At 49.0% G+C, this 27,820-nt stretch overlaps 1 protein-coding gene across 6 annotated transcripts in view; it reads right to left on the minus strand.

Annotated features, from left to right (window-relative positions):
- Positions 1–27,820, minus strand: part of myo5aa (myosin VAa) — a 107,412-nt gene that overhangs the window by 49,915 nt on the left and 29,677 nt on the right. For all 6 annotated transcript variants that reach the window (XM_071401068.1, XM_071401073.1, XM_071401071.1 and 3 more), the window contains exons 5-12: positions 15,577–15,733; positions 12,109–12,252; positions 9,552–9,633; positions 3,518–3,625; positions 1,515–1,621; positions 977–1,242; positions 807–888; positions 63–203 (exon numbers count right to left, since the gene is read on the minus strand). In XM_071401068.1, coding sequence (XP_071257169.1) covers positions 63–203; positions 807–888; positions 977–1,242; positions 1,515–1,621; positions 3,518–3,625; positions 9,552–9,633; positions 12,109–12,252; positions 15,577–15,733 — 1,087 coding nt within the window. The remainder of the gene's footprint in view (positions 1–62; positions 204–806; positions 889–976; positions 1,243–1,514; positions 1,622–3,517; positions 3,626–9,551; positions 9,634–12,108; positions 12,253–15,576; positions 15,734–27,820) is intronic.

The following is a 27,820-nucleotide window of genomic DNA, read 5'->3' on the forward strand; positions in this document are numbered from 1 at the left end:
ACTGTATGTATGTATGTATGTGTGCCTCTGCATTATGTGTGTGTGTGTGTGTGTGTGTGTACCTTGCACTCTTCGTCCAGCAGGTCTAGTACCCCCATCTTGGCCTCTATGAGGTTGATACATGGCTGGTTATCATAGAAGTCTATCAGAGTCCAGGGAATCTGCTCCTTCAAATACTCCTCCTGCTCCAGCTTGAACACATGCTGTAGATAGGAGAGGGGAGGAGAAAGAGGAGAGGAAAGGAGAAGAGGGGAGGAGAGAGAGAGGAGTGGAAAGGAAAGGAGGGGAGAGGATAGGAGAGGGGAGGAGAAAGAGGGAGAGGAAAAAGGAGGAGGGGAGAAGAGAGGGGAGAGGATAGGAGAAAGAGGAGAGGAAAGGAAAGGAGAGGAGATGAGTGGGGAGTGGAAAGGAAAGGAGGGGAGAGGATAGGATAGGAGAGGGGAGGAGAAAGAGGGAGAGGAAAGGAGAGGAGGGGAGGAGAGAGGGGAGTGGAAAGGGGAGAGGGCAGAGGAAAGGAGAGGGCAGTGGAAAGGAGAGGAAAGGAGAGGGCAGAGGAAAGGAGAGGGCAGAGGAAAGGAAAGGAGAGGGGAGAGGAAAAGGGAGGGGAGAAGAAAGGAGAGGAGAGGAGAGAGGAGAGGGAAGGTCAGCATGTACAGAGAGGATCACATTGTTACTCTGCATCAATAACCAAAGATATCAAACTATTTATATTGTTATTTTGGAATACCTTTACACACTAACAGGGTTATTTAGACAACGGCACCACAGGAGTTCAGTTTCAGACAGGACACACACACTTTTCTCACCATGTTAAACTGCTGTTGCAGTTTCTCGTTAGCATAGTTGATACAGAACTGTTCAAAACTGTTGATCTCAAACGTCTCAAACCTGGGGAGCAGAGGAGAGGTCAGAGAGTGACTGTCTCACACACACACACACACACACACACACACACACACACACACACACCACCCACCCATAGATATCCAGGACTCCTATGAAGGAGTGCTGTTTGACGGTGGCGCGCAGAGATTTGTTGACATGGTCCACGATCCAGTTGAAGACTTTGGCGTAGATGTGTTTGGCGAGCGCGTCGCGGGCATTGGAGGCTTGCAGCCGAGGGATGGGCTTGATGTAGGTCTCCTGGGCTGTCTTCAGCTTCTTGTGGCACAGCCAATGAGACATGTCCTGGTAGGTCACGCCCATCAGCTCACAGAACACCGTCAGGTGGCGGTTATTAGGCTGAGAGAGAGGGATTCATGGTCATTTCAATCAATTGCTCAATTCGTCTTTCTGCTATTCTTTCCATCTCCTTAAACCTTCTTAACCATCTTGGAGAAGGTCCAAGGTCCCTCCCCTCAGACCTTCTTCTCCAATGGGTATTGAGAAGGAGGTGAGGATAGAGGATGTGAGGAAGTGAGTCAAGACGATTTGAGAAAGAGTCAATCATTAGGAGAGGTCAGAGGTTTAATAATAGAGGTTAGAGGTCAGAGAGGTTGGAGGTGTCTCCTTACAGGTATGATGCTGCTGTCAGAGTCTCGGTCCTTGATCTCCACGTTGCCCAGATGTAAGATGGCAGCCAGGACCTGAAACAGCCCCTTCTGGTTCAACTCGTTGATGCCTGAACACAAACACACACAAAATAATACTATCAAAATCAACACTAGGCTAAAAACCAAATGGGACAGAGTAAATGACTGCCTGGGAAATGTTCATGTGTGTGTGTGTGGTGTTTGTGTGTGACCAAGCACAGTAGGGTATCTTAGCGCTAAGAGCATTGGGCCAGTAACCGAAAGGTAGCTGGTTTGAATATACAAGTCGACAAGGTGAAAATCTGTCTATGTTCACTTGAGAAAGACACTAAACCCTAATTTACTCCAGGGGCGCAACACTACTATGGCTGACCCTGTAAAACAGCACGTTTCACTGCACCTATCCAGTGTATGTGACAATTAAACCTAGTTGTGTGTGTATATATTACCTAGCAGTGAGAAGGCATGTCAGGTGTGTGTGTGTGTATATATTACCTAGCAGTGAGAAGGCATGTCAGGTGTGTGTGTGTATATATTACCTAGCAGTGAGAAGGCATGTCAGGTGTGTGTGTGTGTATATATTACCTAGCAGTGAGAAGGCATGTCAGGTGTGTGTGTGTGTATATATTACCTAGCAGTGAGAAGGCATGTCAGGTGTGTGTGTGTATATATTACCTAGCAGTGAGAAGGCATGTCAGGTGTGTGTGTGTATATATTACCTAGCAGTGAGAAGGAATGTCAGGTGTGTGTGTGTATATATTACCTAGCAGTGAGAAGGAATGTCAGGTGTGTGTGTGTATATATTACCTAGCAGTGAGAAGGAATGTCAGGTGTGTGTGTGTATATATTACCTAGCAGTGAGAAGGAATGTCAGGTGTGTGTGTGTATATATTACCTAGCAGTGAGAAGGAATGCCAGGTGTGTGTGTATATATTACCTAGCAGTGAGAAGGAATGTCAGGTGTGTGTGTGTATATATTACCTAGCAGTGAGAAGGAATGTCAGGTGTGTGTGTATATATTACCTAGCAGTGAGAAGGAATGTCAGGTGTGTGTGTGTATATATTACCTAGCAGTGAGAAGGAATGTCAGGTGTGTGTGTGTATATATTACCTAGCAGTGAGAAGGCATGTCAGGTGTGTGTGTGTATATATTACCTAGCAGTGAGAAGGAATGTCAGGTGTGTGTGTGTATATATTACCTAGCAGTGAGAAGGAATGTCAGGTGTGTGTGTGTATATATTACCTAGCAGTGAGAAGGAATGTCAGGTGTGTGTGTGTATATATTACCTAGCAGTGAGAAGGAATGTCAGGTGTGTGTGTGTATATATTACCTAGCAGTGAGAAGGAATGTCAGGTGTGTGTGTGTATATATTACCTAGCAGTGAGAAGGAATGTCAGGTGTGTGTGTGTATATATTACCTAGCAGTGAGAAGGAATGTCAGGTGTGTGTGTGTATATATTACCTAGCGGTGAGAAGGAATGTCAGGTGTGTGTGTATATATTACCTAGCAGTGAGAAGGAATGTCAGGTGTGTGTGTATATATTACCTAGCAGTGAGAAGGAATGTCAGGTGTGTGTGTGTATATATTACCTAGCAGTGAGAAGGAATGTCAGGTGTGTGTGTGTATATATTACCTAGCAGTGAGAAGGAATGTCAGGTGTGTGTGTGTATATATTACCTAGCGGTGAGAAGGAATGTCAGGTGTGTGTGTATATATTACCTAGCAGTGAGAAGGAATGTCAGGTGTGTGTGTGTATATATTACCTAGCAGTGAGAAGGAATGTCAGGTGTGTGTGTGTATATATTACCTAGCAGTGAGAAGGAATGTCAGGTGTGTGTGTGTATATATTACCTAGCAGTGAGAAGGAATGTCAGGTGTGTGTGTGTATATATTACCTAGCAGTGAGAAGGAATGTCAGGTGTGTGTGTGTATATATTACCTAGCAGTGAGAAGGAATGTCAGGTGTGTGTGTGTATATATTACCTAGCAGTGAGAAGGCATGTTGTGTTGTGCACATCTCTTTAGCATCGTCGACCCCATCGATGACCGGGTTCCGGCCCTGGTTGGTGCAGTGGAAGACATCAGCACTACCTGCATGGACACACACACACACACACACACACACACACACACACACACACACACACACACACACACACACACACACACACACACACACACACACACACACACACACACACACACACACACACACACACAAAATCAACAGTGGTTAATCAGTAGCCTATAGAACGTATTCTATTCAACTGTTATGATCAGCTGCCCAGGAGAATACTGCTACATTAGGGTCACTGGGATCACACAGGGCCAAATGCTGACCTGATGTGGGTGTGACACATTGAACTCTTACTAATACGTGCACGCATAAACTGCGCACACACGCACAAGACAAAGCCTTCTCTAGACTAAAGCAACCATAGCCTGTTACCTGGCAACTCAGGGCTGATATCACCGTGACAACACCTCCATTCTGGGGGTGTGTCTCTGCCAAGAGGCCAGCTGAGAGAGACTAGGGCAATGTGTGTTTGGCAGAGATGAAGTGTGTCCAACAGCAGATGAAGTGTGTGTGTGTGTGTGTGTTCACAGGTGGAATTTAGGAATATTGAGGAGCAACACACAGCCTTGTTAGATGACACACACAGCCTCTTTCTGCCTCACACCCAGGGAGAGAGCTAACATGATCTCTACCTCAGTCTATCTCTGCAGGCAGCCTCTTTCTGCCTCACACCCAGGGAGAGCTAACATGATCTCTACCTCAGTCCATCTCTGCAGGCAGCCTGGCACTGCCTCACACCCAGGGAGAGCTAACATGATCTCTACCTCAGTCTATCTCTGCGGGCAGCCTGGCACTGCCTCACACCCAGGGAGAGCTAACATGATCTCTACCTCAGTCCATCTCTGCGGGCAGCCTGGCACTGCCTCACACCCATAACATGACCTCTGATCTAACAGGAGCTCTACTGTAGTTAGTGTGACCCCACAGTAGATATGACTCAATATGGCTGAGGTCTGTCCTCACGTTTCTGTTTACAAATACACTGTACTACTTCCTCTACCCCTGTTACACATCTCACCTATATGATCTAATATAGTTGTCTATGATCATGGAGAATGACTGGGGCGCCATTTTGAATTATCCATGTGTCATTTATTGATATCAATAACTTGCCTGACAACTGATCCTGAATTTAATTCCACTGCCCTACCAATTGCTTCAAATCAAACCTTTTTTGTCACATGCGCCGAATACAACAAGTGTAGACCCTACCGTGAAATGCTTACTTACAAGTCCTTAACCAACAGCGCAGTTTTATCTCTTATTCTTATCTGCATTTTTTAAAACTGCACTGTCGGTTAGGGGCTCGTAAGTAAGCATTTCACTGTAAGGTCTACTACACCTGTTGTATTCAGCATTTCACTGTAAGGTCTACTACACCTGTTGTATTCAGCATTTCACTGTAAGGTCTACTACACCTGTTGTATTCAGCATTTCACTGTAAGGTCTACTACACCTGTTGTATTCAGCATTTCACTGTAAGGTTTACTACACCTGTTGTATTCAGCATTTCACTGTAAGGTCTACTACACCTGTTGTATTCAGCATTTCACTGTAAGGTCTACTACACCTGTTGTATTCAGCATTTCACTGTAAGGTCTACTACACCTGTTGTATTCAGCATTTCACTGTAAGGTCTACTACACCTGTTGTATTCAGCATTTCACTGTAAGGTTTACTACACCTGTTGTATTCAGCATTTCACTGTAAGGTCTACTACACCTGTTGTATTCAGCATTTCACTGTAAGGTCTACTACACCTGTTATATTCAGCATTTCACTGTAAGGTCTACTACACCTGTTGTATTCAGCATTTCACTGTAAGGTCTACTACACCTGTTGTATTCAGCATTTCACTGTAAGGTCTACTACACCTGTTGTATTCAGCATTTCACTGTAAGGTCTACTACACCTGTTGTATTCAGCATTTCACTGTAAGGTCTACTACACCTGTTGTATTCAGCATTTCACTGTAAGGTCTACTACACCTGTTGTATTCAGCATTTCAATGTAAGGTCTACTACACCTGTTGTATTCAGCATTTCACTGTAAGGTCTACTACACCTGTTGTATTCAGCATTTCACTGTAAGGTCTACTACACCTGTTGTATTCAGCATTTCACTGTAAGGTCTACTACACCTGTTGTATTCAGCATTTCACTGTAAGGTCTACTACACCTGTTGTATTCAGCATTTCACTGTAAGGTCTACTACACCTGTTGTATTCAGCATTTCACTGTAAGGTCTACTACACCTGTTGTATTCAGCATTTCACTGTAAGGTCTACTACACCTGTTGTATTCAGCATTTCACTGTAAGGTCTACTACACCTGTTGTATTCAGCATTTCACTGTAAGGTTTACTACACCTGTTGTATTCAGCATTTCACTGTAAGGTCTACTACACCTGTTGTATTCAGCATTTCACTGTAAGGTCTACTACACCTGTTGTATTCAGCATTTCACTGTAAGGTTTACTACACCTGTTGTATTCAGCATTTCACTGTAAGGTCTACTACACCTGTTGTATTCAGCATTTCACTGTAAGGTCTACTACACCTGTTGTATTCAGCATTTCACTGTAAGGTTTACTACACCTGTTGTATTCAGCATTTCACTGTAAGGTTTACTACACCTGTTGTATTCAGCATTTCACTGTAAGGTTTACTACACCTGTTGTATTCAGCATTTCACTGTAAGGTCTACTACACCTGTTGTATTCAGCATTTCACTGTAAGGTCTACTACACCTGTTGTATTCAGCATTTCACTGTAAGGTCTACTACACCTGTTGTATTCAGCATTTCACTGTAAGGTCTACTACACCTGTTGTATTCAGCATTTCACTGTAAGGTCTACTACACCTGTTGTATTCAGCATTTCACTGTAAGGTTTACTACACCTGTTGTATTCAGCATTTCACTGTAAGGTTTACTACACCTGTTGTATTCAGCATTTCACTGTAAGGTTTACTACACCTGTTGTATTCAGCATTTCACTGTAAGGTCTACTACACCTGTTGTATTCAGCATTTCACTGTAAGGTCTACTACACCTGTTGTATTCAGCATTTCACTGTCAGGTTTACTACACCTGTTGTATTCAGCATTTCACTGTAAGGTCTACTACACCTGTTGTATTCAGCATTTCACTGTAAGGTCTACTACACCTGTTGTATTCAGCATTTCACTGTAAGGTCTACTACACCTGTTGTATTCAGCATTTCACTGTAAGGTCTACTACACCTGTTGTATTCAGCATTTCACTGTAAGGTCTACTACACCTGTTGTATTCAGCATTTCACTGTAAGGTTTACTACACCTGTTGTATTCAGCATTTCACTGTAAGGTCTACTACACCTGTTGTATTCAGCATTTCACTGTAAGGTTTACTACACCTGTTGTATTCAGCATTTCACTGTAAGGTCTACTACACCTGTTGTATTCAGCATTTCACTGTAAGGTTTACTACACCTGTTGTATTCAGCATTTCACTGTAAGGTCTACTACACCTGTTGTATTCAGCATTTCACTGTAAGGTCTACTACACCTGTTGTATTCAGCATTTCACTGTAAGGTTTACTACACCTGTTGTATTCAGCATTTCACTAAGGTTTACTACACATGTTGTATTCAGCATTTCACTGTAAGGTCTACTACACCTGTTGTATTCAGCATTTCACTGTCAGGTCTACTACACCTGTTGTATTCAGCATTTCACTGTCAGGTCTACTACACCTGTTGTATTTGGCGCATGTGACTAATAAAATGTGATTTGACTTGATATAGGGCCTGGATTGCAGGAAGCTTGACCCCAGAGATGTACTGGGCCGTACGCACTACCCTCTGTAGCGCCTTGAGATCAGATGCCGAGCAGTTGCCATACGGTGATGCAACCGTACAGGATGCTCTTGATGGTGCAGCAGTAGAACCTTGTGAGGATCTGGGGAACCATGCAAAATCTTTTCAGTCTCCTGGCGGGGGAAAAGGTTTTGTCGTACCCGTTTCACGACTGCCTTGGTGTGTTTGGACCAGGATAGTTTGTTGGGGATGGGAACTTGAAACTTTCTACCCGCTCCACTACAGCCCCGTTAATGTTAATGGGGGCCTGTTCGGCCCGCCTTTTCCTGTAGTCCACGATCATCTCCTTTGTCTTGCTCACATTGAGGGAGAGGTTGTTGTTCTGGCACCACACTGCCAGGTCTGACTTCCTCCCTATAGGCTGTCTCGTCGTTGTCGGTGATCAGGCCTACCACTGTTGTGTCGTCAGCAAACTTAATGATGGTGTTGGAGTCGTGTTTGGCCACGTAGTCGTGGGTGAACAGGGAACACAGGAGAGGACTAAGTATACACTCCTGAGGGGCCCCAGTGTTGAGGATCAGCGTGGCAGACGTGTTGTTGCCTACTCTTACCACCTGGGTGCGGCCCGTCAGGAAGTCCAGGATCCAGTTGCAGAGGGAGGTGTTTAGTCCCAGAGTCCTTAGCTTAGTGATGAGCTTTGAGGGTACTATGGTGTTGAACACTGAGCTGTAGTCAATGAAAAGCATTCTCACATAGGTGTACCTTTTGTCCAGGTGGGAGAGTGCGATTGAGATTACGTCATCTGTGGATCTGTTGGGGCGGTATGGGAATTGGAGTGGGTTTAGGGTATCCGGGAGAATGCTGTTGATGTGAGCCATGACCAGCCTTTAAAAGCACTTCATGGCTACCGACATGAGTGCTACGGGGCGGTAATCATTTAGGCAGGTTACCTTCGCTTCCTGGGCACAGGGACTGTGGTGGTCTGTTTGAAACATGTAGGTATTACAGACTCGGTCAGGGAGAGGTTGAAAATGTCAGTGAAGACACTTGCCAGTTGGTCCGCGCATGCTTTGAGTACACGTCCTGGTAATCCATCTGGCCCCACGGCTTTGCGAATGTTGACCAGTTTAAAGGTCTTGCTCACATCGGCACCGAGAGCACTATCACACAGTCAACCAGAACATCTGGTGTTCTCGTGCATGTTTCAGTGTTGCTTGCCTCGAAGCGAGCATAAAAAGGCATTTAGCTCGTCTGGTAGGCTCGCGTCTGGGTTTCCCTTTGTAGTCCGTAATAGTTCTCAAGCCTTGCCACATCCGACGAGCGTCAGAGCTGGTGTAGTAGAATTCAATCTTAATCCTGTATTGATGCTTTGCTTGTCTGATGGTTCGTCTGAGGGCATAGCGGGATTTCTTATATGCGCCCGGATTAGTGTCCCGCTTCTTGAAAACAGCAGCTCTAGCCTTTAGCTCGATGTGGATGTTGCCTGTAATCCAAGGCTTCTGGTTGGGATATGTACGTATTACAGACTCGGTCAGGGAGAGGTTGAAAATGTCAGTGAAGACACTTGCCAGTTGGTCCGCGCATGCTTTGAGTACACGTCCTGGTAATCCATCTGGCCCCACGGCTTTGCGAATGTTGACCAGTTTAAAGGTCTTGCTCACATCGGCACCGAGAGCACTATCACACAGTCAACCAGGGGTCACTGCGGGGACACTGTGGGGTCACTGTAGGGACGACGTCATCGATGCACTTATTGATGAAGCCAATGACTGAGGTGGTATACACCTCAATGCCATTCAGTCTGAAACTGCCATCCCAGAAGTCGCTTGTGCTGACTTCAAAATGAGGGGCATTGTACAAAACAAATTCATCACCGATTGGATCGTATCAAAGCCAATGACGTGATTCATGAATGCTGGGCTCAACCCATTGGTTTCCGGGACCAATCAGAACGGTTAGAATGTGTTCACATTCTATGTATTGAGGGAGGAAAGCAAATCCAGACTCGTGGTGGAGAAGAAACACTAGTGGGCGTTTTGTTTGGCGGGAGCCATGCATGTGGATGGGTTGTCAGGCTAATCAATGAACAAATAGCTTAGGAAGCGTCCAACCATCCAATGGAGAGTGTTTGTTTGTGTCTTACCTAGCTTCAGATTCTTGAACTCTGGTAGATGGGAGGACGCACACAGCTGGTAGAAGATATGATAGTTCCTCTCCTCGTCCGCCTGCACAGACAGAGACAGAGACAGAGACAGACAGAGAGACAGAGTCAGGCAGTTTCAGCTAGTGTATGTTCTATACAGCCAGGAGATTCCAGTGTTGTGTACAGACAAGAGAACACTGTCATGCTGTTTAGAATCTGGTGTAGTTTTAATGTTGCAACATTTCCACCACAGACTAAGACACACCCACCCAGGTGCTGTTGCAGAAAGGTATGTGGGGAATGTGTGCTGCAGTAAGGACTCACAGCAGCTTCCTCAAGTCTGGGAAGACATGCTGTACTCCACTATCTCAATACGTCTGTGTGTATCTCTGTGTGTGTGTGTGTGTGTGTGTGTGTGTGTGTGTGTGTGTGTGTGTGTGTGTGTGTGTGTGTGTGTGTGTGTGTGTGTGTGTGTGTGTGTGTGTGTGTGTGTCTGTGTGTGTGCACACTTTCTAAGTTGTGCACATTCCTGATTCGTCTCATCAGTGTGACCTGGATCAGATCCACAGAGAAAAAAGAGAAAGAGAGAAAGAACGGGAGAACGAGAGCGAGAGAGAAAAGAGAAAGAGAGCTAGAGAGAAAAGAGAAAGAGAGCTAGAGAGAAAAGAGAACGAGAGCTAGAGAGAAAAGAGAACGAGAGCTAGAGAGAGATAGAAAAAGGAAGCACGACTATTCAATAGGCGCTTATCAATCAGCAATGAGCTGGACACGGAAGGAAGGACAGAACAGAAGTAAAGGAATGTGTTTGGTCTCCTGTGTTTTCCTGACCTGGGTAGAAGAGGAGGAAAGACACAGACAGAAGGACATATATATATGAATATGAGTGAGTGAGTGAGTGAGTGAGTGAGTGAGTGAGTGAGAAAGAAGGAGACAGGTGGACTGAGCAGAGGTAGAGAGAGACCGCCAGGTAAAAAGAAGGAATGTGAACTGATGACTGGTGTGTGGTCTGGCTGTGTTTTCCTGAACTGGGGTGGAGGAGGAAGTCACTGCTAAATGTTGAACTTCTTGAGAGAGACACTCACTGCCTACACTGGTTACACACACACACACACACACACACACACACACACACACACACACACACACACACACACACACACACACACACACACACACACACACACACACACACACACACACACACACACACACACACACACACACACACACACACACACACACACACACACACACACACACACACACACACACAAGCACTGTATGGATAGCATCCCACACTACACACAGTGCTGTGGAAAGAGAGGGGGAGTGTCTCCCATCCCACACTACACACAGAGCTGTGGAAAGAGAGGGGGAGTGTCTCCCATCCCACACACAGAGCTGTGGAAAGAGAGGGGGAGTGTCTCCCATCCCACACTACACACAGAGCTGTGGAAAGAGAGGGGGAGTGTCTCTCATCCCACACTACACACAGAGCTGTGGAAAGAGAGGGGGAGTGTCTCCCATCCCACACTACACACAGAGCTGTGGAAAGAGAGGGGGAGTGTCTCTCATCCCACACTACACACAGAGCTGTGGAAAGAGAGGGGGAGTGTCTCCCATCCCACACTACACACAGAGCTGTGGAAAGAGAGGGGGAGTGTCTCCCATCCCACACTACACACAGAGCTGTGGAAAGAGAGGGGGAGTGTCTCTCATCCCACACTACAGTGTTGTGGAAAGAGAGGGGGAGTGCCCCTCATCCCACACTACAGTGTTGTGGAAAGAGAGGGGGAGTGTCTCTCATCCCACACTACACACAGAGCTGTGGAAAGAGAGGGGGAGTGTCTCTCATCCCACACTACAGTGTTGTGGAAAGAGAGGGGGAGTGTCTCTCATCCCACACTACAGTGTTGTGGAAAGAGAGGGGGAGTGTCTCTCATCCCACACTACACACAGAGCTGTGGAAAGAGAGGGGGAGTGGCTCTCATCCCACACACAGAGCTGTGGAAAGAGAGGGGGAGTGTCTCTCATCCCACACTACACACAGAGCTGTGGAAAGAGAGGGGGAGTGTCTCCCATCCCACACTACACACAGAGCTGTGGAAAGAGAGGGGGAGTGTCTCTCATCCCACACTACACACAGTGCTGTGGAAAGAGAGGGGGAGTGTCTCTCATCCCACACTACACACAGAGCTGTGGAAAGAGAGGGGGAGTGTCTCCCATCCCACACTACACACAGAGCTGTGGAAAGAGATGGGGAGTGTCTCTCATCCCACACTACACACAGAGCTGTGTAAAGAGAGGGGGAGTGTCTCTCATCCCACACTACACACAGAGCTGTGGAAAGAGAGGGGGAGTGTCTCTCATCCCACACTACACACAGAGCTGTGGAAAGAGAGGAGGAGTGTTGAGGATCCCAGTATAACCTATAGATAGGTCATTGACTTTTCCTGACCACACGACCTGACCAAAAAAACTGCAGGTCCTACCCATAACCCCTGACCCAGACTACAGCGCCAGACTTCCCTGGTCCCACTGTGTGTTGGTGCATCACCTGAAACACCACTCTGGACTTCTCCAGTAGATATGTCCTCATGTTAGCTCCAATGATACGGTAGCGTTTGTCGAAGCCGATCTCAATGTACTTCCCGAAACGACTGCTGTTGTCGTTACGAGTCGTCTTAGCGTTTCCTATCGCCTGGAGAACACACACACACACACACACACACACACACACACACACACACACACACACACACACACACACACACACACACACACACACACACACACACACACACACACACACACACACACACACACACACACACACACACACACACACACACGAGGGAGAGAGAGCGATAAATATAGATTAACATCAGCATATCACTCCCCTTTACAACAAGGCAGTGGTCTGACATTAGTATTCAGTGTGCAGGCTAGCTGGGCCATGTGATGATGTAGAACTAAAACTGTCCAGCAGGGAGGGGAGGGACAGGGGGAGACAGATACTGTGGTGCTGCTGCTGTGCATCATGGGGAATAGAGTCCTGCAGTCAAAGCACAGTACAGTTGTCAGTGGTGGTGTTTCAGGTCTTTATTGCAGTCGCGCTGCCCAGATAATCAGATCTCACAACGCCAGCACAGGGACTGAACATGTTAAAGCCAATATCACCCACTGACTGACTGCAGTGGAAATCAGACAGACAGACAGACAGACAGACAGACAGACAGACAGACAGACAGACAGACAGACAGAGACAGAGACAGAGAGACAGACAGAGAGAGAGAGACAGACAGAGAGACAGAGACAGAGACAGAGACAGAGACAGACAGACAGACAGACAGACAGACAGACAGACAGACAGACAGACAGACAGACAGACAGACACAGACACAGACAGACACAGAGACACAGAGACAGAGAGACAGACAGACAGACAGACAGACAGACAGACAGACAGACAGACAGACAGACAGAGACAGAGAGACAGAGAGACAGACAGAGAGACAGACACAGAGACAGAGAGACAGAGAGACAGAGAGACAGAGAGACAGACAGAGACTATATAGGGGTTAAAGTGTGTGTAAGGAGAAAACTCTCCTCTAGCTGAGCTAAGAGAAAACACACGACCACTGTTCCTTAAAGACAAGGAGGCTTTCAGCTGCACAGGCAGGTATGGTAATGTGTCCTTACATCAACACACACACACACACACACAGCAGGAAGAAGGCTTGGCCACGGATTGGCTGACAGGGCTGTGAGAGGAGTGATGTCATCCTTATACCAAGGGGAGAGGGAAGGGAGGAGAGGAGAGAAATATAGGAGATGGGGGAGAGGGAAGGGAGGAGAGAAATAGACGAGATGGGGGAGAAGGAAGGGAGGAGAGAAATAGAGGGAAGGGAGGAGAGAAATAGACGAGATGGGGGAGAGGGAGGGAGGAGAGGAGAGAAATAGAGGAGATGGGGGAGAAGGAAGGGAGGAGAGAAATAGACGAGATGGGGGAGAGGGAAGGGATGAGAGAAATAGAGGAGATGGGGAAAGGGAAGAGAGGAGAGAAATAGAGGAGATGGGGAGAGGGAAGGGAGGAGAGGAGAGAAATAGAGGGAAGAGAGGAGAGAAATAGAGGAGAGAAATAGAGGGAAGGGAGGAGAGAAATAGAGGAGATGGGGAGAGGGAAGGGAGGAGAGAAAAACAGGAGATGGGGGAGAGGGAAGAGAGGAGAGAAATAGAGGAGATGGGGGAGAGGGAAGAGGGGAGAGAAATAGAGGAGATGGGGAGAGGGAAGAGAGGAGAGAAATAGAGGAGATGGGGAGAGGGAAGAGAGGAGAGAAATAGAGGAGATGGGGAGAGGGAAGAGAGGAGAGAAATAGAGGAGATGGGGAGAGGGAAGAGAGGAGAGAAATAGAGGAGATGGGGAGAGGAAAGAGAGGAGAGAAATAGAGGAGATGGGGAGAGGGAAGAGAGGAGAGAAATAGAGGAGATGGGGAGAGGGAAGGGAAGAGAGAAATAGAGGAGATGGGGAGAGGGAAGAGAGGAGAGAAATAGAGGAGATGGGGAGAGGGAAGAGAGGAGAGAAATAGAGGAGATGGGGAGAGGGAAGAAAGGAGAGAAATAGAGGAGATGGGGAGAGGGAAGAGAGGAGATGGGGATAGGGAAGGGAGGAGAGAAATAGAGGAGATGGGGAAAGGGAAGGGAAGAGAGAAATAGAGGAGATGGGGAGAGGGAAGAGAGGAGAGAAATAGAGGAGATGGGGAGAGAGAAATAGAGGAGATGGGGAGAGAGAAATAGAGGAGATGGGGAGAGGGAAGGGAGGAGAGAAATAGAGGAGATGGGGAGAAGGAAGGGAGGAGAGAAAGAGAGGAGATGGGGAGAGGGAAGGAAGGAGAGAAATAGAGAAGATGGGGAGAGGGAAGGGAGGAGAGAAATAGAGAAGATGGGGAGAGGGAAGGGAGGAGAGAAATAGAGAAGATGGGGAGAGGGAAGGGAGGAGAGAAATAGAGAAGATGGGGAGAGGGAAGGGAGGAGAGAAATAGAGAAGATGGGGAGAGGGAAGGGAGGAGAGAAATAGAGGAGATGGGGAGAGGGAAGGGAGGAGAGAAATAGAGGAGATGGGGAGAGGGAAGAGAGGAGAGAAATAGAGGAGATGGGGAGAGGGAAGAGAGGAGAGAAATAGAGGAGATGGGGAGAGGGAAGAGAGGAGATGGGGAGAGGGAAGGGAGGAGAGAAATAGAGGAGATGGGGAAAGGGAAGGGAAGAGAGAAATAGAGGAGATGGGGAGAAGGAAGGGAGGAGAGAAAGAGAGGAGATGGGGAGAGGGAAGGAAGGAGAGAAATAGAGGAGATGGGGAGAGGGAAGGGAGGAGAGAAATAGAGAAGATGGGGAGAGGGAAGGGAGGAGAGAAATAGAGAAGATGGGGAGAGGGAAGGGAGGAGAGAAATAGAGAAGATGGGGAGAGGGAAGGGAGGAGAGAAATAGAGAAGATGGGGAGAGGGAAGGGAGGAGAGAAATAGAGAAGATGGGGAGAAGGAAGGGAGGAGAGAAATATAGAAGATGGGGAGAGGGAAGGGAGGAGAGAAATAGAGGAGATGGGGAGAGGGAAGGGAGGAGAGAAATAGAGGAGATGGGGAGAGGGAAGGGAGGAGAGAAATAGAGAAGATGGGGAGAGGGAAGGGAGGAGAGAAATAGAGGAGATGGGGAGAGGGAAGGGAGGAGAGAAATAGAGGAGATGGGGAGAGGGAAGGGAGGAGAGAAATAGAGGAGAGGGAAGGGAGGAGAGAAATAGAGGAGAGGGAAGAGAGGAGAGAAATAGAGGAGATGGGGGAGAGGGAAGAGAGGAGAGAAATAGAGGAGATGGGGAGAGGGAAGAGAGGAGAGAAATAGAGGAGAGGCCATATGGACACAGGGGAGATAAATAACCCTCCCAGACTCCACATGAACACGCCATGAAGCAGGCTTTGCAGAGGACTGGAGCGAGGAGAGGGAGAAGAGAGGCGAGGGGAAGGGAGAGGAGTCATACCTCCATGATGGGGTTGGATGCGAGGACCTTCTCCTCTACGTTGGCCTCTGTGGCTGCTCCACTGACCGTAGCAAAGTAGCGCATGGCGTATTTAGCTGACACAGTCTTCCCTGCTCCTGACTCACCGCTTACGATTATAGACTGGTTCCTCTCATCTCTAATACAGGAGAGAAGGAAAGACGGAGACGGTGAGGGAAGCAAGTATGCCATGTGGCAGCTTATTTGGCTCAGTCATGCCAATACAACAATACACACATAAAAAAAAAATCATAGAGGATAAAAACAGAAAGTCATTACTTAGTTCCATTATGGTTCTCAAAATGGTGTGTGAGGTCACTGTAGCAGACAACATGCTGTACAGTATAGATGACAACTGGGACCAAAGGTCACTATGCTACACACACACACAGAGACAGAGAGACAGAGAGACAGAGAGACAGAGAGACAGAGAGACAGAGAGAGAGAGAGAGAGAGAGAGAGAGAGAGAGAGAGAGAAAGGGAAGGGAGGAGAGAAATAGAGGAGATGGGGAGAGGGAAGGGAGGAGAGAAATAGAGGAGATGGGGAGAAGGAAGGGAGGAGAGAAATAGAGGAGATGGGGAGAGGGAAGGGAGGAGAGAAATAGAGGAGATGGGGAGAGGGAAGGGAGGAGAGAAATAGAGGAGATGGGGAGAGGGAAGGGAGGAGAGAAATAGAGGAGATGGGGAGAGGGAAGGGAGGAGAGAAATAGAGGAGAGGGAAGGGAGGAGAGAAATAGAGGAGAGGGAAGGGAGGAGAGAAATAGAGGAGAGGGAAGGGAGGAGAGAAATAGAGGAGAGGGAAGGGAGGAGAGAAATAGAGGAGATGGGGAGAGGGAAGGGAGGAGAGAAATAGAGGAGATGTGGAGAGGGAAGGGAGGAGAGAAATAGAGGAGATGGGGAGAGGGAAGGGAGGAGAGTGAATGTGTGTTCACTAGGTGTGTGTGAAAAAGCTCTGTGTATAAAATAGGTGCGTTTTGCGTGTGTATGTATGTGAGAGAGTGCTCTGTGTATAAAATAGGTGTGTTTTGCGTGTGTATGTATGTGAGAGAGTGCTCTGTGTATAAAATAGGTGTGTTTTGCGTGTGTATGTATGTGAGAGAGTGCTCTGTGTATAAAATAGGTGTGTTTTGCGTGTGTATGTACAGTGGGGAGAACAAGTATTTGATACACTGCCGATTTTGCAGGTTTTCCTACTTACAAAGCATGTAGAGGTCTGTCATTTTTATCATAGGTACACTTCAACTGTGAGAGACGGAATCTAAAACAAAAATCCAGAAAATCACATTGTATGATTTTTAGGTAATTAATTTGCATTTTATTGCATGACATAAGTATTTGATCACCTACCAACCAGTAAGAATTCCGGCTCTCACAGACCTGTTAGTTTTTCTTTAAGAAGCCCTCCTGTTCTCCACTCATTACCTGTATTAACTGCACCTGTTTGAACTCGTTACCTGTATAAAAGACACCTGTCCACACACTCAATCAAACAGACTCCAACCTCTCCACAATGGCCAAGACCAGAGAGCTGTGTAAGGACATCAGGGATAAATTGTAGACCTGTACAAGGCTGGGATGGGCTACAGGACAATAGCCAAGCAGCTTGGTGAGAAGGCAACAACTGTTGGCACAATTATTAGAAAATGGAAGAAGTTCAAGATGACGGTCAATCACCCTCGGTCTGGGGCTCCATGCAAGATCTCACCTCGTGGGGCATCAATGATCATGAGGAATGTGAGGGATCAGCCCAGAACTACACGGCAGGACCTGGTCAATGACCTGAAGAGAGCTGGGACCACAGTCTCAAAGAAAACAATTAGTAACACACTACGCCGTCATGGATTAAAATCCTGCAGCGCACGCAAGGTCCCCCTGCTCAAGCCAGCGCATGTCCAGGCCCGTCTGAAGTTTGCCAATGACCATCTGGATGATCCAGCGGAGGAATGGGAGAAGGTCATGTGGTCTGATGAGACAAAAATAGAGCTTTTTGGTCTAACTCCACTCGCCGTGTTTGGAGGAAGAAGAAGTATGAGTACAACCCCAAGAACACCATCCCAACCGTGAAGCATGGAGGTGGAAACATCATTCTTTGGGGATGCTTTTCTGCAAAGGGGACAGGACGACTGCACCGTATTGAAGGGAGGATGGATGGGGCCATGTATCGCGAGATCTTGACCAACAACCTCCTTCCCTCAGTAAGAGCATTGAAGATGGGTCGTGGCTGGGTCTTCCAGCATGACAACGACCCGAAACACACAGCCAGGGCAACTAAGTGGCTCCGTAAGAAGCATCTCAAGGTCCTGGAGTGGCCTAGCCAGTCTCCAGACCTGAACCCAATAGAAAATCTTTGGAGGGAGCTGAAAGTCCGTATTGCCCAGCGACAGCCCCGAAACCTGAAGGATCTGGAGAAGGTCTGTATGGAGGAGTGGGCCAAAATCCCTGCTGCAGTGTGTGCAAACCTGGTCAAGAACTACAGGAAACGTATGATCTCTGTAATTGCAAACTAAGGTTTCTGTACCAAATATTCAGTTCTGCTTTTCTGATGTATCAAATACTTATGTCATGCAATAAAATGCAAATTAATTAATTAAAAATCATACAATGTGATTTTCTGGATTTTTGTTTTAGATTCCTTCTCTCACAGTTGAAGTGTACCTATGATAAAAATTACAGACCTCTACATGCTTTGTAAGTAGGAAAACCTGCAAAATTGTCAGTGTATCAAATACTTGTTCTCCCCACTGTATGTGAGAGAGTGCTCTGTGTGCTCATTCCGTCAAAAGGAAAGATCAATGCCACGCCATACTAAGTGTTCAGGTGTGTGTGTGTGTATGTGACATTGACTCCTTGGGTCCTGCAGAGAGAAAGCACACCGAGTTTGAATCTAGAGACCAACAGAGCAGGAGAGAGCGAGAGACCAACAAAGCAGGAGAGAGCGAGAGACCAACAGAGCAGGAGAGAGCGAGAGACCAACAGAGCAGGAGAGAGCGAGAGACCAACAGAGCAGGAGAGAGCGAGAGAGCGAGAGCGAGAGATGAAGAGATTTAAAAAATCCCTTCAACAAGTTTAAAATAAGTTTAACACCCCTGGAGTAGAGAGAAGAGAGAGACAAAGAGAGAGAGAGAGACACACAGAGAGAAAGAGGGAGGGAGGGGCCAGGAGCAGAGGGAGGGGCCAGGAGCAGAGGGAGGGGCCAGGAGCAGAGGGAGGGGCCAGGAGCAGAGGGAGGGGCCAGGAGCAGAGGGACACTTGAAACACAGGTAACACAGACACAAACCTCTGAGGGTTTCGAGCTTGAGGTAGTCACCTCATACAAGTACTTGGGAGTATGACTAGACGGTACACTGTCCTTCTCTGAGCACATATGAAAGCTGCAGGTTAAGGTTAAATCTAGACTTGGTTTCCTCTATCGTAATTGCTCCTCTTTCACCCCAGCTGCCAAACTAACCCTGATTCAGATGACCATCCTACCCATGCTAGATTACGGAGACGTAATTTATAGATCGGCAGGTAAGGGTGCTCTCGAGCGGCTAGATGTTCTTTACCATTCGGCCATCAGATTTGCCACCAATGCTCCTTACAGGACACATCACTGCACTCTATACTCCTCTGTAAACTGGTCATCTGTAAACTGAGTAAAATGGCGCCGGAGGAAATGGCAGCAGTTTTATGGGCACCCAACCAATTGTGCTATTATTTGGGGGTTTTTGCGTTATTTGTAACTTATTTTGTACATAATGTTTCTACAACCGTATCTTACGGCAGAAAAGAGCTTCTGGATATCAGGACAGCGATCACTCACCTCGGATTAGACAAAGATCTTTTCTTCAACAAGCAGGAAGCACAGGACATTCTCCAAACACCCCACAGGGCTGACATCCCCGTTATTTGCAAGAGGAGGACCCGCAGGTATAGAGGACAGAGCAGGGAGCCTCGTGAGGACCCGCAGGTATAGAGGACAGAGCAGGGAGCCTCGTGAGGACCCGCAGGTATAGAGGACAGAGCAGGGAGCCTCGTGAGGACCCGCAGGTATAGAGGACAGAGCAGGGAACCTCGTGAGGACCCGCAGGTATAGAGGACAGAGCAGGGAACCTCGTGAGGACCCGCAGGTATAGAGGACAGAGAAGGGAGCCTCGTGAGGACCCGCAGGTATAGAGGACAGAGCAGGGAACCTCGTGAGGACCCGCAGGTATAGAGGACAGAGCAGGGAACCTCGTGAGGACCCGCAGGTATAGAGGACAGAGCAGGGAGCCTCGTGAGGACCCGCAGGTATAGAGGACAGAGCAGGGAGCCTCGTGAGGACCCGCAGGTATAGAGGACAGAGCAGGGAGCCTCGTGAGGACCCGCAGGTATAGAGGACAGAGCAGGGAACCTCGTGAGGACCCGCAGGTATAGAGGACAGAGCAGGGAGCCTCCTGAGGACCCGCAGGAATAGAGGACAGAGCAGGGAACCTCGTGAGGACCCGCAGGTATAGAGGACAGAGCAGGGAACCTCGTGGGGACCCGCAGGTATAGAGGACAGAGCAGGGAACCTCGTGAGGACCCGCAGGTATAGAGGACAGAACAGGGAGCCTCGTGAGGACCCGCAGGTATAGAGGACAGAGCAGGGAACCTCGTGAGGACCCGCAGGTATAGAGGACAGAGCAGGGAGCCTCGTGAGGACCCGCAGGTATAGAGGACAGAGCAGGGAACCTCGTGAGGACCCGCAGGTATAGAGGACAGAGCAGGGAGCCTCGTGAGGACCCGCAGGTATAGAGGACAGAGCAGGGAGCCTCGTGAGGACCCGCAGGTATAGAGGACAGAGCAGGGAACCTCGTGAGGACCCGCAGGTATAGAGGACAGAGCAGGGAACCTCGTGAGGACCCGCAGGTATAGAGGACAGAGCAGGGAACCTCGTGAGGACCCGCAGGTATAGAGGACAGAGCAGGGAGCCTCGTGAGGACCCGCAGGTATAGAGGACAGAGCAGGGAACCTCGTGAGGACCCGCAGGTATAGAGGACAGAGCAGGGAACCTCGTGAGGACCCGCAGGTATAGAGGACAGAGCAGGGAACCTCGTGAGGACCCGCAGGTATAGAGGACAGAGCAGGGAACCTCGTGAGGACCCGCAGGTATAGAGGACAGAGCAGGGAGCCTCGTGAGGACCCGCAGGTATAGAGGACAGAGCAGGGAGCCTCGTGAGGACCCGCAGGTATAGAGGACAGAGCAGGGAGCCTCGTGAGGACCCGCAGGTATAGAGGACAGAGCAGGGAACCTCGTGAGGACCCGCAGGTATAGAGGACAGAGCAGGGAACCTCGTGAGGACCCGCAGGTATAGAGGACAGAGAAGGGAGCCTCGTGAGGACCCGCAGGTATAGAGGACAGAGCAGGGAACCTCGTGAGGACCCGCAGGTATAGAGGACAGAGCAGGGAACCTCGTGAGGACCCGCAGGTATAGAGGACAGAGCAGGGAGCCTCGTGAGGACCCGCAGGTATAGAGGACAGAGCAGGGAGCCTCGTGAGGACCCGCAGGTATAGAGGACAGAGCAGGGAACCTCGTGAGGACCCGCAGGTATAGAGGACAGAGCAGGGAACCTCGTGAGAACCCGCAGGTATAGAGGACAGAGCAGGGAGCCTCGTGAGGACCCGCAGGTATAGAGGACAGAGCAGGGAACCTCGTGAGGACCCGCAGGTATAGAGGACAGAGCAGGGAGCCTCGTGAGGACCCGCAGGTATAGAGGACAGAGCAGGGAGCCTCGTGAGGACCCGCAGGTATAGAGGACAGAGCAGGGAGCCTCGTGAGGACCCGCAGGTATAGAGGACAGAGCAGGGAGCCTCGTGAGGACCCGCAGGTATAGAGGACAGAGCAGGGAACCTCGTGAGGACCCGCAGGTATAGAGGACAGAGCAGGGAACCTCGTGAGGACCCGCAGGTATAGAGGACAGAGCAGGGAACCTCGTGAGGACCCGCAGGTATAGAGGACAGAGCAGGGAACCTCGTGAGGACCCGCAGGTATAGAGGACAGAGCAGGGAGCCTCGTGAGGACCCGCAGGTATAGAGGACAGAGCAGGGAACCTCGTGAGGACCCGCAGGTATAGAGGACAGAGCAGGGAGCCTCGTGAGGACCCGCAGGTATAGAGGACAGAGCAGGGAACCTCGTGAGGACCCGCAGGTATAGAGGACAGAGCAGGGAACCTCGTGAGGACCCGCAGGTATAGAGGACAGAGCAGGGAACCTCGTGAGGACCCGCAGGTATAGAGGACAGAGCAGGGAACCTCGTGAGGACCCGCAGGTATAGAGGACTGAGCAGGGAACCTCGTGAGGACCCGCAGGTATAGAGGACAGAGCAGGGAACCTCGTGAGGACCCGCAGGTATAGAGGACAGAGCAGGGCACCTCGTGAGGACCCGCAGGTATAGAGGACAGAGCAGGGAGCCTCGTGAGGACCCGCAGGTATAGAGGACAGAGCAGGGAACCTCGTGAGGACCCGCAGGTATAGAGGACAGAGCAGGGAGCCTCGTGAGGACCCGCAGGTATAGAGGACAGAGCAGGGAACCTCGTGAGGACCCGCAGGTATAGAGGACAGAGCAGGGAGCCTCGTGAGGACCCGCAGGTATAGAGGACAGAGCAGGGAACCTCGTGAGGACCCGCAGGTATAGAGGACAGAGCAGGGAGCCTCCTGAGGACCCGCAGGAATAGAGGACAGAGCAGGGAACCTCGTGAGGACCCGCAGGTATAGAGGACAGAGCAGGGAACCTCGTGAGGACCCGCAGGTATAGAGGACAGAGCAGGGAACCTCGTGAGGACCCGCAGGTATAGAGGACAGAACAGGGAGCCTCGTGAGGACCCGCAGGTATAGAGGACAGAGCAGGGAACCTCGTGAGGACCCGCAGGTATAGAGGACAGAGCAGGGAGCCTCGTGAGGACCCGCAGGTATAGAGGACAGAGCAGGGAACCTCGTGAGGACCCGCAGGTATAGAGGACAGAGCAGGGAGCCTCGTGAGGACCCGCAGGTATAGAGGACAGAGCAGGGAACCTCGTGAGGACCCGCAGGTATAGAGGACAGAGCAGGGAACCTCGTGAGGACCCGCAGGTATAGAGGACAGAGCAGGGAACCTCGTGAGGACCCGCAGGTATAGAGGACAGAGCAGGGAGCCTCGTGAGGACCCGCAGGTATAGAGGACAGAGCAGGGAACCTCGTGAGGACCCGCAGGTATAGAGGACAGAGCAGGGAACCTCGTGAGGACCCGCAGGTATAGAGGACAGAGCAGGGAACCTCGTGAGGACCCGCAGGTATAGAGGACAGAGCAGGGAACCTCGTGAGGACCCGCAGGTATAGAGGACAGAGCAGGGAGCCTCGTGAGGACCCGCAGGTATAGAGGACAGAGCAGGGAGCCTCGTGAGGACCCGCAGGTATAGAGGACAGAGCAGGGAGCCTCGTGAGGACCAGCAGGTATAGAGGACAGAGCAGGGAACCTCGTGAGGACCCGCAGGTATAGAGGACAGAGCAGGGAACCTCGTGAGGACCCGCAGGTATAGAGGACAGAGCAGGGAGCCTCGTGAGGACCCGCAGGTATAGAGGACAGAGCAGGGAGCCTCGTGAGGACCCGCAGGTATAGAGGACAGAGCAGGGAACCTCGTGAGGACCCGCAGGTATAGAGGACAGAGCAGGGAGCCTCGTGAGGACCCGCAGGTATAGAGGACAGAGCAGGGAGCCTCGTGAGGACCAGCAGGATGTGAGTGGGAAAGCTGCCGTTACCGTCAATATTACTCGCCAACGTGCAATCATTAGGCAATAAATTAGACGAGGTACGATCACGAATATCCAACCAATGGGACATCAAAAACTGTAATATCCTATGTTTCACGGAATCGTGGCTGAATGACGACATGGATATTCAGCTAGCACTGCACCAGCAAGATAGAACAGCACACTCCGGTAAGACGAGGGGGGCGGTCTGTGCATATTTGTAAACAACAGCTGGTGCACGAAATCTAAGGAAGTCTCTAGATTTTGCTCGCCTGAAGTAGAGTATATTGTGATAAATTGCAGGCCACACTACTTGCCTAGAGAGTTTTCAGCTATACTTTCATGGCTGTTTATTTACCACCACAGACAGATGCTGGCACTAAGACCACACTCAGTGAGCTGTATAAGGAAATAAGCAAACAGGAAACCACTCACCCAGAGGTGGCGCTCCTAGTGGCCAGAGACTTTAATGCAGGGAAACTAAAATCAATTCTACCAAATTTCCATCAACATGTTAAATGTGCAACCAGAGGGAAAAAAATTATAGATCACCTGTACTCCACACACAGAGTACAAAGCTCTCCCTCGCCCTCCATTTGGTAAATCCGACCACAACTCTATCCTCCTGATTCCTGCTTACAAGCAAAAATTAAAGCAGGAAGCACCAGTGACTCGGTCTATAAAAAAAGTGGTCAGATGAAGCAGATGCTAAACTACAGGACTGTTTTGCTAGTACAGACTGGAACATGTTCCGGGATTCTTCCGATGGCATTCAGGAATACACCACATCAGTCACTGGCTTTATCAATAAGTGCATCGAGGACGTCGTCCCCACAGTGACTGTACGTACATACCCCAACCAGAAGCCATGGATTACAGGCAACATTCGCACTGAGCTAAAGGGTAGAGCTGCCGCTTTCAAGGTGCGGGACTCTAACCCGGAAGCTTACAAGAAATCCTGCTATGCCCTGCGACGAACCATCAAACAGGCAAAGCATCAATACAGGGCTAAGATTGAATCATACTACACCGGCTCCGACGCTCATCTAATGTGGCAGGGCTTGCAAACTATTAGAGACTACAAAGGGAAGCACAGCCGCGAGCTGCCCAGTGACACGGGTCTACCAGACGAGCTAAATCACTTCTATGCTCGCTTCGAGGCAAGCAACACTGAGGCATGTATGAGAGCATCAGCTGTTCCGGATGACTGTATGATCACACTCCCCGTAGCCGACATGAGTAAGACCTTTAAACAGGTCAACATACACAAGGCTGCGGGGCCAGACGGATTACCAGGACGTGTGCTCCGGGCATGTACTGACCAACTGGCAGGTGTCTTCACTGACATTTTCAACATGTCCCTGATTGAGTCTGTAATACCAACATGCTTCAAGCAGACCACCATAGTCCCTGCGACCAAGAACACAAAGGCAACCTGCCTAAATGACTACAGGCCCGTAGCACTCACATCCGTAGCCATGAAGTGCTTTGAAAGGTTGGTAATGGCTCACATCAACACCATTATCCCAGAAACCCTAGACCCACTCCAATTTGCATACCGCCCAAACAGATCCACAGATGATGCAAGGTAGGTAGCAACACATGAGCCACGCTGATCCTCAATACTGGAGCCCCCCAGTGGTGCGTGCTCAGTCCCCTCCTGTACTCCCTGTTCACCCACGACTGCATGGTCAGGCACGACTCCAACACCATCATTAAGTTTGCAGACGACACAACAGTGGTAGGCCTGATCACTGTCAACGACGAGACAGTCTATAGGGAGGAGGTCAGAGACCTGGCTGGGTGGTGCCAGAATAACAACCTATCCCTCAATGTAACCAAGACTAAGGAGATGATTGTGGACTACAGGAACGAGCACGCCCCCATTCTCATCGACAGGGCTGTAGTGGAGCAGGTTGAGAGCTTCAAGTTCCTTGGTGTCCACATCACCAACAAACTAGAATGGTCCAAACACACCAAGACGGTCGTGAAGAGGGCACGACAAAGCCTATTACCCCTCAGGAAACTAAAAAGATTTGCCATGGGTCCTGAGATCCTCAAAAGGTTCTACAGCTGCAACATCGAGAGCATCCTGACTGGTTGCATCACTGCCTGGGAGGGCAATTGCTCGGCCTCTGACCGCAAGGCACTACAGAGGGTAGTGCGTACGGCCCAGTACATCACTGGGGCTAAGCTGCCTACCATCCAGGACCTCTATATCAGGCGGTGTCAGAGGAAGGCCCTAAGAATTGTCAAAGCCACCCCAGTCATAGACTGTTATCTCTACTACCGCATGGCAAGCGGTACCGGAGTGCCAGGTCTAGGACTGTGGATGGAATTTATATGTTTAAATGAATGATTAGAATATTCCACCCCGAAACTATATAATTGTATGTAATTGATTAGAATCAGTGAAATACATTAGAATCAAATTATTATTAACGATGTGTAGTCTTAGTCAGTAAAATTATAATAAATGATGTGTGTAGTTTTAGTCAGAATTAGGGTAAAACAATATATCTGTACGATATGTCTCTAAAGAATCTTAAACACAGACTGTCTGAGCAAGATTCGGTGCCGACCTTGGCTAGGGGCCACTGAGAGACTGGGGAAAGGACAGGGAGTGCTTCTCACGGTCCCTAATCTTTGTCGGCTGGGTAGTGGGACAGTGTGTGCGTAGGATACCTAATGTTTGTGTGTGAAAGTATGTGCGTAGGATACCTAATGTTTGTGTGCAAGAGTATGTGTGTAAGGAGCTAGTATAAAATGAATGGTTTTGTACAACTAACCAGCGCGCCCGTGAATAAACATTTTAGACTATCATAGCTGGGGCCTCTGTCTGTTTCATTCAACCAGTATCTTACAAATCCTGGGTTGCAGACTGAGTAGTTAATTGAAGTTCAGTTTATGAACATTGAGAACATAATTCTCGTAACAAGGACAAAAAGGTTTCTCAACAGTTTTTACCCCCAAGCCATAAGACTCCTCAACAGGTAATCAAATGGCTACCCGGACTATTTGCATTGTGTTCCCCCCCCAACCACTCTTTTTACGCTGCTGCTACTCTCTGCTTATCATATATGCATAGTCACTTTAACTATACATTCATGTACATACTACCTCAATTGGCCTGACCAACCAGTGCTCCCGCATATTGGCTTACCGGGCGATCTGCATTGTGTCCTGCCACGCACCACCCACCAACCCCTCTTTTACACTACTGCTACTCTCTGTTCATCATATATGCATAGCCACTTTAACCATACCTACATGTACATACTACCTCAATCAGCCTGACTAACTGGTGTCTGTATGTAGCCTCTCTACTTTTATAGCCTCGCTACTGTATATAGCCTGTCTTTTTACTGTTGTTTTATTTCTTTACTGACCTATTGTTTACCTAATACCTTTTTTGCACTATTGGTAAGTAAGCATTTCGCTGGAAGGTCTACACCTGTTGTATTCGGCGCATGTGACAAATAAACGTTGATTTGATTTGATCTCTGTATACCCGTCGCAAGACCCACTGGTTGATGCTGATTTATAAAACCCTCTTAGGCCTCACTCCCCCCTATCTGAGATATCTACTGCAGCCCTCCTCCTCCACATACAACACCCGTTCTGCCAGTCACATTCTGTTAAAGGTCCCCAAAATGCAAACATCCCTGGGTCACTCCTCTTTTCAGTTCACTGCTGCTAGCGACTGGAACGAGCTGCAACAAACACTCAAACTGGACAGTTTTATCTCAATTTCTTCATTCAAAGACTGAGTCATGGACACTCTTACTGACAGTTGTGGCTGCTTTACGTGATGTATTGTTGTCTCTACCTTCTTGCCCTTTGTGCTGTTGTCTGTGCCCAATAATGTTTGTACCATGTTTTGTGCTACTACCATGTTGTGTTGCTAACATGCTGTGTTGTCATGTGTTGCTGCCTTGCTATTGTTGGGTTCTGACTTCTTGACTTATGAAATCATGAAATATACTTATTGATTAAAGGGGCAGAGGGGAATGTAGAATGTATATGGTGGATGCAATTAAGCTTGGAATGTACTGAGGGCAGGGAAGACTATCACATGGCAGGCACTGATAAGGTTGGAATGTACTGAGGGCAGGGAAGACTATCACATGGCAGGCACTGATAAGGTTGGAATGTACTGGGGGCAGGGAAGACTATCACGTGGCAGGCACTGATAAGGTTGGAATGTACTGGGGGCAGGGAAGACTATCACATGGCAGGCACTGATAAGGTTGGAATGTACTGGGGGCAGGGAAGACTATCACGTGGCAGGCACTGATAAGGTTGGAATGTACTGAGGGCAGGGAAGACCATCACGTGGCAGGCACTGATAAGGTTGGAATGTACTGAGGGCAGGGAAGACTATCACATGGCAGGCACTGATAAGGTTGGAATGTACTGAGGGCAGGGAAGACCATCACGTGGCAGGCACTGATAAGGTTGGAATGTACTGAGGGCAGGGAAGACTATCACATGGCAGGC

Source organism: Salvelinus alpinus, chromosome 5 (assembly GCF_045679555.1).
Source record: "Salvelinus alpinus chromosome 5, SLU_Salpinus.1, whole genome shotgun sequence".
NCBI classification, from domain to species: Eukaryota; Metazoa; Chordata; class Actinopteri; order Salmoniformes; family Salmonidae; genus Salvelinus; species Salvelinus alpinus.